Below are 17,392 nucleotides of genomic sequence, written 5' to 3'. Positions count from 1 at the left end.
CTGTGCCCATGTGTGTCCCTGCTCCCTGGCACAGCACGTGCTGTCCCTGTGCATCCTTCCCGTGGGCACCCCTGCACTGGCCTGGCACTGCCCTCCTCTCCAGCTCCACGTTTTCCTGCAGGGAGGGAGACTCTTGGCTCTCCCCATGGAGGGAGGTGCTTCAGGGAGTGGGCCTGGTGGAGGATCCATCAGTGTCTCCCCTGTGTGCCCAAGGGTGTTTGGTTTTGGATTTGCTGCTGGGGGTCCCAGGCAGCTCACGGTGAAACATTCTGCACTGACCACGCCAGGGTACCACCAAGGACATCCTTTTGTCATGGTCTCACTTGGTAGCAAGTCCTGTGGGCTCCTCTGAGTGTCAGGCTCAGTGGCTCCATGTCCCATGGGAGTGTCAGGCTCTCCAAAGCCCTGTTTTATTTACTGAGTGCTGCTGCTCCATAAATCTGTGTGACTGGCTTGTTATTTCTGTCATCACTAATTAGCATAAAGAGTTTGGAAACTGTTGCTGGGGGATTAAAGACTTCCCAGGCAAGTCTCAAAAAGGAAACGCTCAGAGTAGGAGCTGAGCAGGAGAATTCCATTCCCAGGAGTGTGGGGTGGTTCTCTTGGAGGGTCTCACCAATCCATGGCATCCCAGAGCCTGTTTTGCAAGAGGATCTTCTGTTCTGTCCTGCAGGAGCTCAATACATCACGTGTCTGACAGGAAACTACACCGAGGAAGCTGAGTTTATCATCCTCTTCACGTCTGTCCACCCTGGGAACCTCACTGAGGAGACCTGCAGTGCCCTCTGTTACTCCCAAGACCAGGAGTATGGGGCTTTCAGCCCCCAGGGGCAGTGTTTGTGCGGAACTGCCCACGAAACAAACTCTTCCTCCGGCTGTTTGCCATTTTGCACTGAGCATTTGTCTGGGCAGGGCTGTGGTGGCCCCTCACTGGTCCCCTTGCCCTTCCAGGCACAGCTGCCCGTGTCCTTCACAGGACTGCAGCCCCGCTACAGCCTGCAGCAGCCCGTGCTCTTCAATGTCAGTATTCCCATTGCTGCCAGCACTTTACTGTGGGAATTTGGGGACCAGAGCGAGGTTCTCAACACCACTGGACACACGGCCGTGCACAGCTACGCCCTGCCCGGCCACTACAACGTCACTGCCACCCTCCTGGTGGGCTCCAGGCTCCTGCAGCAGCAGGCTGACATTGAGGTGGTGGCTTCACCCCAGCAGCTGGAGCTGCAGTGTCCCTCCCTGGTGGTGGCAAACGAGAGCCTGGACATCCGGATCCGCAACAGGGGCGGCACGGGGCTGGCGCTGCTCTACGGGATCACCGCCGAGCCCGGCCAGCTGGCCAGGGGTGAGCAGGGCTCCTGGGGGGCTGGGGCGGGTGGCACCGCTCCTGGGGTCCCCTTTGCCTCCCCTCCCAGTGAGGGGTGGCTCCTCTGGGGGTGGATTCTGCTCCCTGGCTCTGGGCAGTGTTTTGTACTTTAACAGCGATGGGGTTTGTTGGCTTCAGGACTGGGATATTCCCGGAGTTTCTGTGCCAGCATTGGGTTGGGGTGTGTGGCTCGTAGAGAGGACATCAGCCCTGTGTTCTTTCTGCAGCAGTTCACCCCATGTGCCCCCCCGAGGGCTTGGTTTTCCCGGGAAATAACCACTGCTACCAGCTGGTGGTGGAGAAGGCGGCGTGGCTGGAGGCGCAGCGGCACTGCCAGGAGCTGGGCAACGGGGACCTGGCCTTTGTCAGCAGCCCCGACATCCAGAGCTTCCTGGTCGCTCATGTCATCAGGTGGGTGAGCAGGGGAAGGGCTGCCATCAGCCAGGCACAGGGGTTGGCTTCCTGAGGGCTGGGGGTCTGAGTGTGAGGAGGTGGTGGGGGTGAGGCTGCTGAACAGAGAGGAATGAGCAGAGCTTGAGCTCTTGCTGGACTTGGCTTCTTTCCTTCAAGGCTGTGGAGGGAAGAAGAGGAATGGGGCAGAATCACAGCTGGGAATCACACTGGGAATTGAGATTGGTGGGCTTCGTGTACCCTGTGTTGGTGCCTGTGGATGTCTGAAGTGTGAAAGGGGATCCTGAGCCCTTAGACACGGCTGCAGCCCAAAGCCCAGACCCTTTCCCCTGCTGTCTCTCACCCCGGGAAGCAGCAGTGTTCCTCTCCAGCAGCATCTGTTCCACCTCAGGACTGGGCTTTATAAACAGAGAGTGCTGCAAGTGTCAGCCTTTGATTAAATCCGCCCCTCTGAGTGCCCTTTCTGCAGCCAGTCATTCCGGGGGAGGGAGGAGAACCAGGAGAGCTCTGAGAGCCTGACAGCCCTTGTCAGCACTCCCAGCTGCAGCTGTGGGAGCTGGGCTCCTCACAAGCACATCCCAGAAAGCAGCACGCGGAGGGGAGCAGCTGGTGTGACTGACGTGGGCTCTGAGCGCCCAGCCCCAGGGCTGCCAGCCCCTTCTGCCCAGCCTTGTGCCCTGTTCCCCCCTGTTCCCACCCTCACATTGCACACACGTGTGCCCTGCTCCGGGGAGGGCGAGGGAGCTGTCCCTCCCACACGGCTGCTGGGATGTGCAGGAGTTGCGTGTGGAGCTGCTGGAGCCACGAGAGGCTGTTCCCCAGCTGCTGCCCCACAGCCTCTGCTCCCCAGCCCCCTCTAGCCCATGTGTTTATTTTATTAATCCATGCAGATAAACATGAAGGAGGCGGCTCCGGGATGTGATTTCCCTGGTGATAAAAGGCGAAGCTGCAGGGTTTTGGAACACGCGGCTCCCAGAGTTTCTTGTGGAAGATGGCAGAAGCAGGAGGCTGTTTCCCATTAGGGCACTGGGCAGTTTCCTCTGCTTTGCTCCTGGAGTAGGATTTAGCTTTGGATTTTTGCTCCCCAGGAGCAGCAAGTGCTGAGCTGGTCCCTCCTGCCTGCAGAAGCAGAGGATGGGACCATGCAGGGGACCCCACTTTCTGGGCAGCACAGGGAGCCCCTCTGCCCTTCCAAGCCTCCCCAGGCTTGTTCTGCTCCTCCTGCCCCAGCAGGGCAGCTCAGTCCTTCCTCAGAGGCAGAGGAGAGCTCACATCTTGCTTTTAAAAAAGCTAGTTCAGATCCTCCTGTTCCCCCTGCAGTGGAACGGGCTGGGCAGTGGGGCAGGGTGGGAGCCAGCCAGCAGCTTGTCTTTTACTTATTCCTTTCTTTCTTACTTTTTGATTTTTTTTTCCCTAATGACTTGCAGTTAGATCATAGCTGGAATTAGAAAAGGAAAATCTCCACTGAGCTTTCCTGATGGCAGCAGGCAGGCAGTTTCCTACCCTGCTCTCCCTCACTCCCTGCCAGTGGCTCAGGAGCAGAACACAGCCCTTATTTATTTTTTAATCTCATTTGCAGTGAAAACTACTGATTCATGGAACAAGTTATTTTTGTCATCGTTTTTCAGCGTGACCTCATGAATCATTTCATCTGGCATGAGCCTGGGGGTGGAGAGGCACCAGTTACCACCAGTTATCTCCCCAGTCTGCTTTGCAGAGCTGTGTACCACCCTGGGAGCACGCTGGGGCAGGCAAGGGCATGGCTGGATTGATTTCCACCTGCAGGAGGGAGCGTGGGGAAGGAGCTGGGAGCTTGGGAGGGTGCAGGATCTTAAATGGAGAAGTTAATAGAAGTTAATATGGAACAAATGCCTCCCTTTCTGCTGGGTGAGATTAGCAACGGCTCTCCAGGGTCTTTGTGGCCATGAGAGACCTCTCAGCACTTTGCACCAGGATCTCTGCTAGGACTGAGCCAGTTTCCAGATGGGGCAGGGACATTTCATGTCCTGAAGGAGCCTGGCAGTGTCCTGTGTGGGGGGTTCAGCTGCCTGCAGTGCTCCAGCCTCTGCTTGTCCCCTCTGGCTGCTGCCTTTCCGTGGTGGCTGAGGAGCTCATCATCTCCAGGAGCTGCATCCAGGGGAGCTCCCAGAGCTGGCACTGCTGAGCTTTAATCCTGCACTGGTGCCAGTCCCACCTGCAGTGGGGAATGGGCTGGTGGTGAATCCCCCAGGTGTGCCCAGGAAAAGCACACGTTTCCTGGGGGATTCAGCTTTCCCAGGCAGTTCTGTGTGACCAGATCATTCCTCCTGGGCTGTGACTCAAGACAGGCTTGGCAGAGCCTGGGAGGGTCATTTGGTGACAGAGTGCAAGTCAGTGTGCTGGTCACAGAACCAGGAGCCATGGAATGGTTTGGCTTGGGAGGGATCTTCAAACTCACCCTGTTCCACCCCTTTCCATGGCAGGGACACCTTCCACTGTCCCAGGCTGCTCCAAGCCCTGTCCAGCCTGGCCTGGGCACTGCCAGGGATTCAGGGGCAGCCCCAGCTGCTCTGGGCACCTGTGCCAGAGCCTGCCCACCCTGCCAGGCTCTTGGGACAGAGCTGGGAGGGCTGGAGGAGAGCAGTGCTGTGCTGTGGAGGGGCAGTTCCTGAGGCTCTGCTGGTAGAGTGGAGACTGAAACCCTTCAGTAATTCCAAGGCTCCATGAAAGGCAGCCCATGACACCCCGATGGAGCTGCTGTTATTATTTTTAGAGAGAACCATAGATGGCAGCTGTCCCAGCTCTTTCTAATACTCATGATTTCCTGAAATCCCCCCTCCCCCTTCTTTTCTTTTTTTTTTTTAATTTTCCCTTTTTTTCAGGAGCCTCGATGTCTGGATTGGATTCAATGATTTTGCAAGCTCTGGAGCTCAGCAGAGAGGGGAAGGATTTAATCTGGAGAGCTGTCAGAACTGGCTGCCAGGAGAGCCCCATCCCTCCAACGCCGACCACTGCGTGCGCATGGGCCCCACGGGCCAGTGCAACACCGACCTCTGCATGGCCAAGCACAGCTACGTCTGCGAGTACAAGCCACCAGGTGGGCTCTGCTGGCCCTGCTGCTGCCCCCAGGGCTGGGCAGGGGTCCCCTCCCTGCCCCTGGTGTGGAAAAAGAGGGATTTGTGGAGAGGTTCCTCCAGGGCGTCAGCACAGGGCGAGTGTGACTTGCAGCCATATTCCCAAACCCAACCTCAGCCCAAAATGAAGAGTTTGGCTTACCCCAATCTTTGCCACGAGCAGAAGGAGAGAGGGGAGCAAAGTTCTGAGGCAAAGCACTGGAAACAGCTTTTCCCTCTTTCTTGAGGGAAGCTTACTTCCCTCTTGCTGCTGGCAGGATCTGAGCCCGTGCTGCTGCCTTGGTGTCCTTCATTGTGTATTTTGGGAGCTGTTGGGGTGGCTCGGGAATTGATTAGGTGAGGTGTGATGTGCTGTGCAGGTTTGTGGTTACTCAGCTTTCCAAATCCTCCACACCAGTGTAGGAAGAAAGAAAGAGAAGTAGAATGGACATTAAACAGGGGAGAAGAATTATATAAGCAGGGAAAGCCATGGTCAGAGGGACAGCAGCAGCTCCCCAGTCCCCAGAGAGCCAGCAGTGTTTGCCACTGGTGGAAACCAGTTGGTGGTGGCCACATTTCCCAAAATGTCCAGGGGCACAGGGAGGATGAGAAAGTGCACCTGGTGCTCAGAAATTCCAAGCAAATCATTAGCTGTTGGAAGGGAGAATTCCTTGCACAGTTCCTAGAAGTCAAAATTGCTGAACGTTGCAAATGAAAATGTTATTTGTGCTGGATGAGAAAGAAGTCGAGATACCTGTAAGGAGAAGGAAGCATTAGGATTATGGAGCTGCTGCAGCTTCACAGGGTGGAGGGAACAGCCTCAGGCCCTGCGGAGTCTCACGGGCTTTGTTCCAATATTTCTTTGTGCGCAGGAATTCTCCTGAACGCCGAGAACTTCTTTGAGGGAGCGGCTGAGCTGGCCCCACACGAGGCCGTGCGGAGCCTGAGCCAGGCCGCGCCCGCAGAGCCCTGGCAGCCTGAGGAGGTGAGGGGCTTCTGAGGGGCTTTGCTCCTTCTGTGCCGCCCGGGGGTCCCTGGGGACACGGGCAGGTGAGAGCCGTGCGTGTTCTGCAGGTGCTGCAGTTCCCCGAGCTGGCCTTCAGGCACCAGGGCTTTCTCACTGCCCTGGAGTTCGTGGCGCAGGAGCTGCACCAGCCCGTCCGAGCGAGGTTCCAGGTGCACAGACTGCTGGATGGAGAAGGTGAGGCTGCTCCTCAGCGCCTGTGGGATTGGTGGAGGTGGCACCATCAAACCTGGGCTGGCCTTGTGGCCCCTCTGGTCCTCAGACCCTTAAAGGCTCAGAGGTTTGGTTCTGATTTTGGAGGAGATCAAAGTGTAGGATCCACAGCCTTGGAGCAGTGTTATCCTGGAGAAAATAACAGAGGGAGAAACCTCTCTCCATGCATGAGGAGAGTGTGAGTGTAGGGACCATGTGGAAAAGCTCATTAATCTTCTGAGCTGTACTTTTTGCTTTGTGAAGACACATGTCAAACGGGAATGTGTTCTGGTCCATCTGGCCCCACGGGTTAACAAGGAAGAACATTTTCCTGAGCCCATTTCTTCCTGATGGATGAGATAATCTAAAAAGCCTTTTATTCCTTGTACAACAGCTCAACAGTCACAGTTTTGGCAACAATTAATTCTGCAGCAGAATGTTTGTTGTAGCCGTGGGGTTGGCTGGTTACAAAAGGATCTTTTCTGACACTGACAAGCTGATACTTTGACATGGAAACACTAACTTCAGAAAAGTTGCTTAATGTGTTTTCAGTGTCAAGGCCAGCTCTTGCTTTCACTTGGACTCACTTCTGCCGTAGCACAGATCCTTTCAGAATGCAGATTGGTACGTTCTCGCTGGAAAAGAGACAACTTTGGGCTTAATGATCTTGGTGGATTTTTCCAGTAAAAGAGGACATTTATGTAGCAGCAGGATATGCTGCAGTTGCAGCTTTTGCTAAGAGTGGAGCCATCATCAAAATGGAAAAAAGGGTGCATTTGGAGCAGAGTGGCTATCACTGATTTCTCTTTCACTTCTTCCAGACTACCAGGAGGAAAGCAATGCTACAGAGCCATTCCCCAGTGCTCAGGATGATGGGAACTGGACGCTGCTGGAGTGTCCCCCTGGTTTCCAGTGGTGTCCTTTGACAAATGTGTGCTCATCCCACGACAGCTGCTGCAATGGGAGCGAGTGTGCCAACAGTTCCTCTGGCAGCAGCCCTGCCCCTGGCTCCCTGCAGCCCAACGCCAGCCAGCCCAGCTATGAACTCCTCAAGGAGTTCCTCTTTTTGGTACCAGCTGGCCCCTCCACCCAGTACCAGGTCAGTGTTTGCTGCTGTGACAGTGGGGCAGTTTTCTCCTGGGGGCTCTGGGTAAGTTTGGGTTGTTCCCACGTGGCAGATGGAGCCACTCAAGTCCATTGGAGTGGAAGGTTGTGCCCAGTGGCACACGGGCTGGGGGCTCCCTGCAGCCCCTGTGCCTGGGATGCTGGGAGGTGTCCCTGCCTATGGCAGGGGGTGGAACAGGACGGGTTTGAGGTCCCTTCCCACCCACACCATTCCATGTCTCCATGACAAGGCTGTGCAGATTCCACGGGCTGTTCCCATGGCATTAACACAGTGGAGATGGGAGCATAAAGCTGATTTGGGTTTTGGTACGTTTGATTCAGAGGGGCCAAGGAGGGTGGAGTGGTGAAAGGTCTCCCTGTGCTTTGTTGGGATCTGCACCTTTTCTGTTGGTTCCCACTTGGCAGGAAATCCAGCATTGTGCCAGGGCTGCTGACTGCTCTTAATGTGAGGCATTAACCCAAACCCCTCTCCTCTCCATGCAGGTCTCATTCAGCAAAGAAAACATCTTTGTCAGGGCTGGGGACGTTTTCAGCATCCAGCACAACGCAAGCTCGGGCTCGTTCCTGCAGTGCCACCGCGGTGCCACCTCCCTGGGCAGGGGGAACTCCTCTGAGCGGGCCCTGGGCCTGTCCCCCAGCCCAGGGGATGTCCCCTGGAGCAGCAGCACCGCGTGCTCTGTGCGGGTGAGTGCAAGAGCTAAAGGAGAGATGTGGGATCCAGGCAGCTCTTCCAATGCAGTTTATTACATCCAAGGTGTTACAGCACTCCAGGGTCATGGGTGACAGAGCCTGTGCCTACAGCTGTCAGCTGCAGCTGCAGGCAGGCCTGGAGACCCTTAGCTTAGGTTACAAAAGCATTATATACTCTTCTTGCTGAGCATCTTAATACAGTAGAACCAGTCTATACCTTGACTTTTATCTATAGCCTATCATAACTACTATAATTACCATATTCATGTTACTATTCGCCAATCACTAAAGGTTAGTACATTACAGTTTAAGCTAGAAGTTGTTTTTCAGTTTTCTTGCAGTGGAAAATTCTGAGACCTTTTTTCTACTTGCAACATCTGCTGACTTGTCTGCCTGTGCTATCTTTCTGCTTGGTAAAAACATCTTCTTGTTTGAGGTGGGTTTATCCTTTGCTGTAAGTCATAAAAACCCCCTTGTAACTAACATACCCTTTTCCTCCTTGGTTATCCAGTGAGAGTGGCTCAGCAATTCTTTTCTTCTATATCAAAACTTGCTTCCATCTCTATTCCTTCCTCAGCTTCTGCATTTGAAAACTTCTGCTAACATATGTGAGACTTGTTGTCAAACTGCCATCCTTCCCAACAGGTGCGCTACGCTGAGGAGCAGCTGGTGCCAGTGCTGAGCCCCCAGAACGCGGGGCTGGAGCAGCCCGGGCACTACCAGCTGCAGGCCAGCGTGGACAACGGGCTCTTCCGTGCCAACCTGTCCTGCAGCTTCCGCGCGGCCTCCCGCGTGTCCGGCCTGCGGGTCATCCACCCCGCCCCGCAGGGCTCCAGGCTCTACCTGCCCACCAACCACACCTGGCTGCTGCTCAAGCTCTCCTCGGGGCTCAACGCCACGGCCAGCCGCCTGGGGGACAACCGCAGCGTGCCCTTCGTGGCCACCTGCCCGGCGGCCGTGGCCGCGCTGTGTGCCAGGGAGAACAACGACACCTGGTTTGCTGTGCTGCAGCTGGGCGGCCTCGGGGAGGGCCTCAGCACCCACGTGCTGGTGGCAGAGAACTCGGTGAGCTCCCAGAACATCACAGTCACCGTGAAGGTGGAGGAGCCCATCCGCGGGCTGAGGGCCACCCCCGACCCCGAGAGCAGGGTGCTGCTGAACACACGGGTGGTGAGTGTTTGTTTGTTTGCTGCTGCTCTGAAGCCTCCACTGGCTGGGTGTAGCCCTGCCCTGGAGCTGGCAGGGTGTGTTTGCCTCGGGCAGGGGGGCACTGCTTGCTGCTAAGCTGCCAGGCCGTGCGCTGCTGCAGGCACAGCATGTGGCACCAGCACTGGTGCTCTCCAGCAGGAGGGCAGCTCAGCTGCACGTCCCCCTGCAGCCCCTGAAGTAAGGCAGTGCCTCCTGAGGGGGATCTCTGCCTGTCAGCTCCCCAGGACACCGGGGGCCTTAGGAAAGGCCAGTGTTTACCTTGTTTGCCTTGTCCAGGTAGTCATTCCTTGAGGTGTTTAGATTTGCTCTGCTTACATCAGCTGCCTGAAGCTGTAGAGATGTTTTACCTCTCCATGTCTTGGAGTTCCTCTGGTGTTTGCAGTCTTGTTTTTTCCAGTCCCCCATCCCCAGAGCTGGGATGCTGCTCAGTAATGCCCCAAATGCTCTGTACAAGCTCTGGCTGCTTCTGGCAGATCCTGTGCCTGCACCTCTCAGTCTCACCCTTCCTGCTGCCACAGGCTGCTCAGGAGGCACTGCTGGAGTGAGGAGGGACCTGCCCTGTCCAGCCCCTTCACTCTTTGGGTCAGGCACCATCCCTGGACGAGGGTCAGAGGCTCAGCTTACAGGTGTAGCTAAAGCCAGGCTGTTTCTGCAAAGATTTCAGAAGGTGTTTTAGTCAGCAAGAGGGACCTGATCACAAGAGCAGAGTGCTGGGCTGTGGGAGCAGGGAGTGTGGGGTCTGCTCCCAGCTCTGCTGGGGATTTATGGAGTCAGGGTCTGCATTTCTGCATCAGCAGCAGAGCCACAGATGATCTGTCACCTCTGTGCCATGCTCTGAGGGCACTGCAGCTGTGGAGCCTCCCAGTCTGGCTCTGCTCCCTCTCCAGTTCAGCTGGAGGTCTCCTGGGAAGTGCTGGGCGTGCTTTTCTCTTGCACTAGTGTGAAATGTTCTCGTGCCTTTCAGAGCTACATCCCTGTGATGGAGGCTGGGTCAGATGTGACTTTCCGATGGACAGTAGATGATAAGCCATCTTTCACTTTTTACAATGTTGTCTTCAACGTTATCTACCAAAGCCCAGCTGTGTACAAGCTTTCGGTAAGCCAAGGCCTTTCCCATGACACCATTTCACCCCTGGGTTTCCATCTCATCCCACAAGCTCCTCAGGAAAGCAGCAGGGAGAGAAGGCAGAGTTGAGTTGAGGTTTTCACTGTGCTTGTCTGCTGTTTCTCACGGAGCTGCTCTTGCAAATGCAAATAGTTTCTTCTACCCCTACACTGCTGTGCTGTGTTCCTCTGTGCTTTCTCCTCTTTTCTCCAAGCTCTCCTTTCTGTTTGTGGAGTGTCTGTGTTTCCCCCTCCTCCCCAGCAGGAGTTAGCAGGGAGCCTCTGCTCTGGCAGGCAGGAAATCTGGATTCAGAGCCTGGCAGAGGCAGGATGCATCATAAGACATCCATAGGCAGGCCAGAGCTTCTCCCACCAGCTGCTGTGTCCTCTGCCCTGCTCTCTTTCTCCTGGTGCAGACTGGAGTGCTGGGTTTTGCCGTGGCCCCTGCAGGATGGAGCAGAGTCTGGGCCAGGGGAGCTGTCTGCTGTGGAGCAGGAGCTGATCTCTGGCCAGCACATCTTTATGTGCCATGCCCTGCAGAGCCTGCTCTGCTCCAGGGTGCTGCATCTGCTCTCAGGGTGTCTCTTGGCCTCCTGAGCAGACACCAGCCCAGCCCTGAGGCCGTGCTTACACTAATTTGCTGGGTGCAGCACTAATTTGCTGAGTGCAGCACTAATTTGCTGAGTGCAGCACTAATTTGCTGGGTGCAGCACTGTGCTGAGGGCCTGGGCTGCTTTCACTTGCAGAGCTGCCAAGGTGCCATTAGCCTGGGGGGCTCTGGGTTCAGTGCAGCACTTCCACAGGAGCCCAGGCACGAGCTGCTCTTCCCTGCTGGGGTAGGAGCTCTGTTCCAGTGGGTTTGAGCCACTCAAACCAGCAGCTCAGCTCTGCTGCAGGTGAGAAGGTGAAGATGCTCTGTCAGTGTTACATGCCTAGAAAATCCTGAGGATTCTGCTCTACTTGTGTCATTCTCTTCAGTCCCTTGTGTCCCTTTCCCTCCTCTGCCCAGCCTTGCTGTCCCTCTCTGTGCCCACCACGCCAGGATCCTGGAGCTGCACTTGGTGTGCGTGGTTTTATGAGCCTCTCCCCTCCCTCCTCTGTGCTTGAAGCCATTTCCTGCCACTCGCCCAAGGAAATTGGGTGGCTCTTGTCCCCTTGGTGGCAGCAGGTGCCTGTGCTCAGCAGCTGGAGCTGCAGGGCACATTGGAGCAGGCAGAGGGGCAGCTGGCAAGTTCAGAGCCTCAGGACGAGAAGCTCCTCTCCTTGTCCTCTTGCTGTAGCACCAGCCCTTCTTGGACTGGCTGCAGTGCTGAACATGTGGCCACTCTCTCTGCCCTGACCTGCTCCCGTGCCCCGTGGTGCTTCTTCAGTCCAGCAAACCCCACTCCAAGGGCAGCAAGGGCACCCCAAACCCATTCTTTGTCCCACTGTCCTTCCCAGCTCACCGCCTCCAACCACGTCAGCAACTTCACAGTCAACTACAACGTGACGGTGGAGATGATGAACAGGATGAGGAACCTGAGCGTGGTGGGGGCCCTGCCAGTGGTGCCCCAGAACAGCAGCGTGGAGTTCAGCGCCCGGGTTCACGTGGACTCGGCTGTGGAGGCTCTGTTCCTGTGAGTCCTTTGCTGCCTGCCCAAACTCAGCATCTTTCTGTGCACCTCTTACCTTCAGAGTTTCTCTTCCCAGGGCCAGCTGGTCCCTCTCAGCTGCTGTTTAGTTGTGTGAAATCTCTGTGAGTGGGGGTCAGTCACACACCTGTAATTCAGGCTGAAATCCTTTCCATTTAAAGTGTTACAACACTGGTTTGATTTGGGTTCTTCCTCTACCTCCTCTCAGCACAGCTGCTGCTTTGATACTTGGCATTCTTCTTCCTATGTTTTTTTTTGGGGAACTCAGCCCTGATCTGAAAGCCAAGCCAGGATTCCTCTGGGATTTCTGGGATTCTCCTGTTGTGCAGGGTAACGTGGTTTGCCTGTTTCTCCAGGTGGGATTTTGGAGATGGTGTCCAGGAGACATACCTGTTCAAACCTCCCTACAACAAGTCTTTCCTTGTTCCTGATCCCAATGTCCACGAGGTTGTCATTGAGCACAACGTTTCACACATCTACCAAGACCCAGGTATGCTCAACAAGGCTCTTTGGGGAAGAAGGGGCTCGGGGATTTTTGGTCTGAGGGATGTACAAGGCACCTTCCAAAACAACCAGGGCTTGGAAATCATTGCCTGGTTCCTGAGCAGACGGCTGGAGTGACTGGAAGTCTCCAGCAGTTGCCGTCCTCCCTAACTTTGTTTCCCAGGGAAGCTTGGCCGTGCTGCAAGAAGCAGGTCCACCACACTCAGCCCCTTTTTGGGCAGTCTCAGCAGAAGGACGAGAGGCAGGCAAGCCCCAGGCTGGTGGGAGGGCTGGGCAGAGGAGGGGTCTGTTCTGTGGCTGAGCAGGAAGAAAATCTTTTGTCTCTACCTGTTGGACAGGCTCTTTTCTTGATGCTGGTCCCCATACACATGATCTGGTGTAATTCCTGCTGGTCCTGGGCTGGAGCAGGGCAGCCCAGAGTGTGCACAGCACAGGAGCAGAGTGTCCCCTGCAGCCCCTGTCACAGCACCGAGAAGCTGTTGACAGGCACGTCCTCACCCTGCCCTTCTTCTGCTCTCTCCCAATGCAGGAGAATATGCCCTGATGGTTGTTGTGTCCAACCAGTATGAGAACCTCACCCACGTGAGCCCAGTCCAGGTTCACAGCTACCTGGTTGCCCTGAAGGTGGAGGCAGAGGAGGATGTTCTGGTGGTGGGCCGGCCGGTCACCTTCCGAGCCACTGCCCTGCCATCCCCGTACGGCGTGGTGTACACCTGGGACTTTGGGGACAGCTCCCCCCTGCTCACAGAGCCCCAGCCCACCGTGACCTACAGCTACCCCCGCCGAGGGGTGTACAACGTCACCGTGACAGCCAACAACACCGTGAGCAGCGTGGAGAGAGTGGAGTGCTACCAGGTGTTCGAGGAGATAACGGGGCTCCGCGTCTCCGCCGACGAGGCCGCAGAGCAGGGAGCAGCTGTCACCATCAACGCCTCCGTGCACACTGGGGACAGCATCACCTGGATATTCGACATGGGCGACGGGACGGTGCTCAGGAGTCAGGTGCCAGTGGTAGAGCACGTGTACATAAAGGACATCAACTGCACCGTGAACGTGACAGCTGTGAATCCTGTCAACTCTGTCTCCCAGGCGGTTCCTGTCAGGATATTTGTCCTGGAAATACTCAAAATAGAGCCTACTTCTTGCATCCTGGAGCACCCGGACGTGCAGCTCACCGCCTACGTGACGGGGAGTCCTGAGGAGTACATCTTTGACTGGACTTTTGGAGATGGCTCCTCCAATGTCACAGTCAGCGGGGACCCTGTGGTGATGCACAACTTCACCCGCAGCGGGACATTCCCGCTCACCCTGACCCTCTCCAGCAGCTTTAACAAGGCTAACTACTTCACCAGTGTCTGTGTGGAGCCGGAGATCCTCAACGTCACCCTCCTCCCTTCCAAACGCTTTGTGAGGCTCGGGGAAGAGACCTCCTTCCAGGTGAGTGCCGTGCCTCCCTACCAGTACCGCTACCGCTGGGATTTCGGCAACAACGAGTCCACCAGGTCGAGTGGGACTGAAGTGACCTACACCTACAAGAACACTGGGGTCTTCCTGGTCACAGTGACCGTCTCCAACAATGTCTCTTTCAACAACGACACGGCGTTTGTGGAGGTGCAGGAGCCAGTTGGGGTAGCAAAGATTGAGTATAACGGGACGGATGTTCTGGAGCTGAACCAGATCTACCTGTTCTCTGCCAGCATGAATGGAACCAAAGTGAGTTACTGCTGGGACTTTGGGGATGGCACTGTCCAGCCTGGGCAAGTGGCCACCCACTCCTACAACAGCACGGGCCACTACAGCATTACAGTGATGGGGCAGAACGACGTGAGCTCCAACGAGACCACCATCGATGTCACCGTGAAACGGCGGCTCCTTGGCCTGACCGTCAATGCCAGCAGGACAGTGGTGCCACTGAACGGGTCGGTGAGCTTTGTGGCCACCCTGGTGGCTGGCACTGCCATCCGCTACTCGTGGATCCTCTGTGATCGCTGCACTCCCATCCAAGGCTCCTCCACCATTTCCTACACCTTCCGCTCCGTGGGCACGTTCAACGTCATCGTGACGGCCGAGAACAAGATCAGCTCGCTGCAGGACAGCATCTACGTCTACGTCCTGGAGCAGATCGAGGGCCTGCAGGTGGCCAGCGCTGACCTGGTGGAGGACATGTATTTCCCAACCAACAAAACACTCCATTTGCAGGCTGTGGTGAGAGAGGGCACCAACATCTCCTACAGCTGGGTGGTCCAAAGGGATGGCAGTGCTGTGCAGACCTTCACTGGGAAAACCTTCCCCTTGAGCATCCTGGAAGCTGGGAATTACACTGTCTACCTGAAGGCCACCAACATGCTGGGCTGTGCCACTGCTAACAGGACACTGGAGTTCATTGAAAGCCTAGGTGTCCTAAAGCCCTATGCCTTCCCCAACCCAGCTGCTGTTAATGCCTCTGTGAACATAAGTGCCACCATAACCAGTGGCACTGGTGTCACGTATGTGTGGTACCTGGAGGATGGGTCCTCTCCTGTCACCTCTGAACCCTTTATTGTACACTCCTTCCAAAGCCCTGGAATGATTGAGGTCATCGTTGGAGCAGAAAACAAGCTGAATTCAACCAATGCCACTGTTTCTGTGTGTGTGGAGGAGGCCATCGAGGGGCTGAGTATAGGGACAGCAGAGCTGGACTGTAGGTATGTCTCCTCAGGCTCCACAGTGGTCTTTGAGGGGGAGCTGCAGAGGGGGACTGAAGTGACCTGGCTGTGGGAGGTGCCAAATGGCACACTGAGTGGCCAGTCCGTGGCAGTCACATTCCCCACGGCAGGGTGGTACACGGTGCATCTCAACGCCTCCAACCACATCAGCTGGGCTCTGGCCAGCAGGAACATCTCGGTGCTGGACAGGATTCAAGGTCTGGAAGTTGTCGCCAGCAAGAAGGTGGTGGAGCCAGGAGAACAGGTCACCTTTGAGATCAGGATGCTGTCAGGTACCTCTGTGAGCTACCTGGTGAGCATTAGTGGGGACTACTCCGTGGTGCTCAACAGCTCCAGGTACAGCCATGAGTTCTCCAAGAGCGGCGATTACCTGGTGACCGTGACCGTGCAGAACCAGATCAGCATCGCCCACGCACAGGTGCTCATCTCTGTCCTGGAGCCCATCCGGGACGTCAGGCTCCTGAACTGCTGCGAGGAGGGCATTCCCACGGGCACGGAGAAGAGCTTCAGCGCCCGCGTGGGCAGCGGCTCCCGCGTGTCCTTCTCCTGGCAGTTCTGCCTGTGGAAGGAGCGAGGCCGGTCCGTGGTGGCTGCGTCAGGAGACAGAGTTTCCTATGCTCCAGAAGCTGCAGGGCTGCTGGAGATCCACCTCACTGCCTTCAACGACTTGGGAAGTGTCAACATCACCAGAACCATCCAGGTGCAGGACCCCATAGTCCAGGTGTCCCTCAGTGCCACCAATGCCTTTGTCAACAGGACGGCGCTGTTTGAAGCCGTGGTGCTGCCCAGCAGCAGGAGCGTTGAGTTCTTGTGGAGCTTTGGGGATGGCTCTTCCACTCAAACCACCAGGACTGCAGTGGCCAACTATTCTTACCTGAGCCCCGGGGATTACCTGGTGGAGGTGAACGCCACCAATCTCATCAGCTTCTTCATAGCCCAGCTCACTGTCACGGTCAAAGTCCTGGAGTGCGAGGAGCCCGAGGTGGAGCTGGCCCTGCCACCGCAGGTGGTTATGAAGAGATCCCAGAGGAACTACCTGGAGGCACAGATTGACCTCCGAGGGTGCATCAAGTACCAGACAGAGCACCTGTGGGAGATCTACCGAGCCCCCAGCTGCATGAACTTGGATGACTCCAGCAGGATCCGGCTGCCGAACGTCGACGTGAACAGGCCCCAGCTGGTTATCCCAAAGCTCGGCCTGGAAGTTGGGAACTACTGCTTCATGTTTATTGTCTCCTTTGGAGACACCCCGCTGTCCAAAAGCATCTTTGCCAATGTGACTGTGATCCCGAGCAAGCTGGTCCCAATCATCGATGGGGGGTCATACCGTGTATGGTCCAACACCCAGGACTTAATCCTGGATGGGGAGAAATCCTACGACCCGAACTTGGATGATGGGGAACAGACCCCGTTGTTGTACGAGTGGTCCTGCACATCCTCCTCCAAGGTAAGAGCAGCCTTGCCCATCCAGAGTGAGCATTTGGGAGCTCCAGCTGCACCACAAATGTGTCTGGGGTGGAAGGGTATCGAGGGAAGCTTTTGTGAGCATCTTTAACTGAGCTGCTCTGACAGGAGGGTTGCAAAGGTTCAGTTCCCAGCTCAGGATGGTGATACAGAAATTGGGTGAGGTATGGTGCAGGGCAGAAGGGCTGGCTCTGGGAGGAGGGCGTGGGCATTGCTGCTTCCCTGGCATTCCCTCTGCTCCCCGGTGTCAGTGCTGCTGCTTCCATGCACTGGGGGTGTTATGGAGGTGCTGATGCAGCCTGGGAGCTCAGGGCTCTGGTCCCTCTCCCATTAACAGTTAAATGTCTCTAATGCCATCAGGGGACAGAGTTAGACTTCAGAGAGGTCAAGTGACCACAGCTTGTGGTCACTAGCAGGTCACTGTCCTTGTGCTGCAGTGATCTGACCCTGCACTGATGGAAGGGTGAGGGAGAACTGCCTGGCAAATCCCGATGGGAATCCACCTCAGCAGCATTTTTGATTGAATGTGGAACTCTTTTGCTTGTACAATATCATGTTTTCTAGCTTTGTCTCAAAATAGCAAATTTGAAGTGTGTGTGGATTGGACTTTCTTGGTTTAATGTGAGCTTTTTGTGTTGCTTGGCAATGTTTGTAAGGTATTTAATGAAGAATTAATTGCTGTAAACTACAAATATGAAACTCAAATGAAATACAGGAGTATTCCAGCTACTGTTGACTAACCTGAAGAGTAGGATAATGTGTTTTATTGTCCACACACGCCCTGTTTCTCCCACCCCAGTGGTGGCACTGCACAGCAAGCTCTGTGACAGTGACTCTGTGTGGACCTGAATGTTTTGGCTGTGGACTAACCCGATGTG

General features: G+C 55.7%; 1 protein-coding gene across 3 annotated transcripts in view; it reads left to right on the top strand.

The window, feature by feature from the left end:
- PKD1 (polycystin 1, transient receptor potential channel interacting) overlaps positions 1 to 17,392 on the top strand; it is an 82,599-nt gene that overhangs the window by 37,009 nt on the left and 28,198 nt on the right. The window contains exons 5-16 of one of the 3 annotated variants that reach the window (XM_064390079.1): positions 674 to 1,342; positions 1,594 to 1,774; positions 4,636 to 4,850; positions 5,739 to 5,851; positions 5,941 to 6,067; positions 6,904 to 7,181; positions 7,691 to 7,891; positions 8,543 to 9,067; positions 10,071 to 10,202; positions 11,651 to 11,826; positions 12,198 to 12,331; positions 12,875 to 16,497. In XM_064390079.1, the coding sequence (XP_064246149.1) occupies positions 674 to 1,342; positions 1,594 to 1,774; positions 4,636 to 4,850; positions 5,739 to 5,851; positions 5,941 to 6,067; positions 6,904 to 7,181; positions 7,691 to 7,891; positions 8,543 to 9,067; positions 10,071 to 10,202; positions 11,651 to 11,826; positions 12,198 to 12,331; positions 12,875 to 16,497 (6,374 nt within the window). Of the gene's footprint in view, positions 1 to 673; positions 1,343 to 1,590; positions 1,775 to 4,635; positions 4,851 to 5,738; positions 5,852 to 5,940; positions 6,068 to 6,903; positions 7,182 to 7,690; positions 7,892 to 8,227; positions 8,334 to 8,542; positions 9,068 to 10,070; positions 10,203 to 11,650; positions 11,827 to 12,197; positions 12,332 to 12,874; positions 16,498 to 17,392 lie in introns of those variants that run through there. The other 2 variants (XM_064390078.1, XM_064390080.1) reach the window with 2 other exon arrangements.

The sequence above is a fragment of the Passer domesticus genome, chromosome 15, assembly GCF_036417665.1.
Source record: "Passer domesticus isolate bPasDom1 chromosome 15, bPasDom1.hap1, whole genome shotgun sequence".
Taxonomy (NCBI): Eukaryota; Metazoa; Chordata; class Aves; order Passeriformes; family Passeridae; genus Passer; species Passer domesticus.
This window is presented reverse-complemented; position numbering and strand designations above follow the sequence as displayed.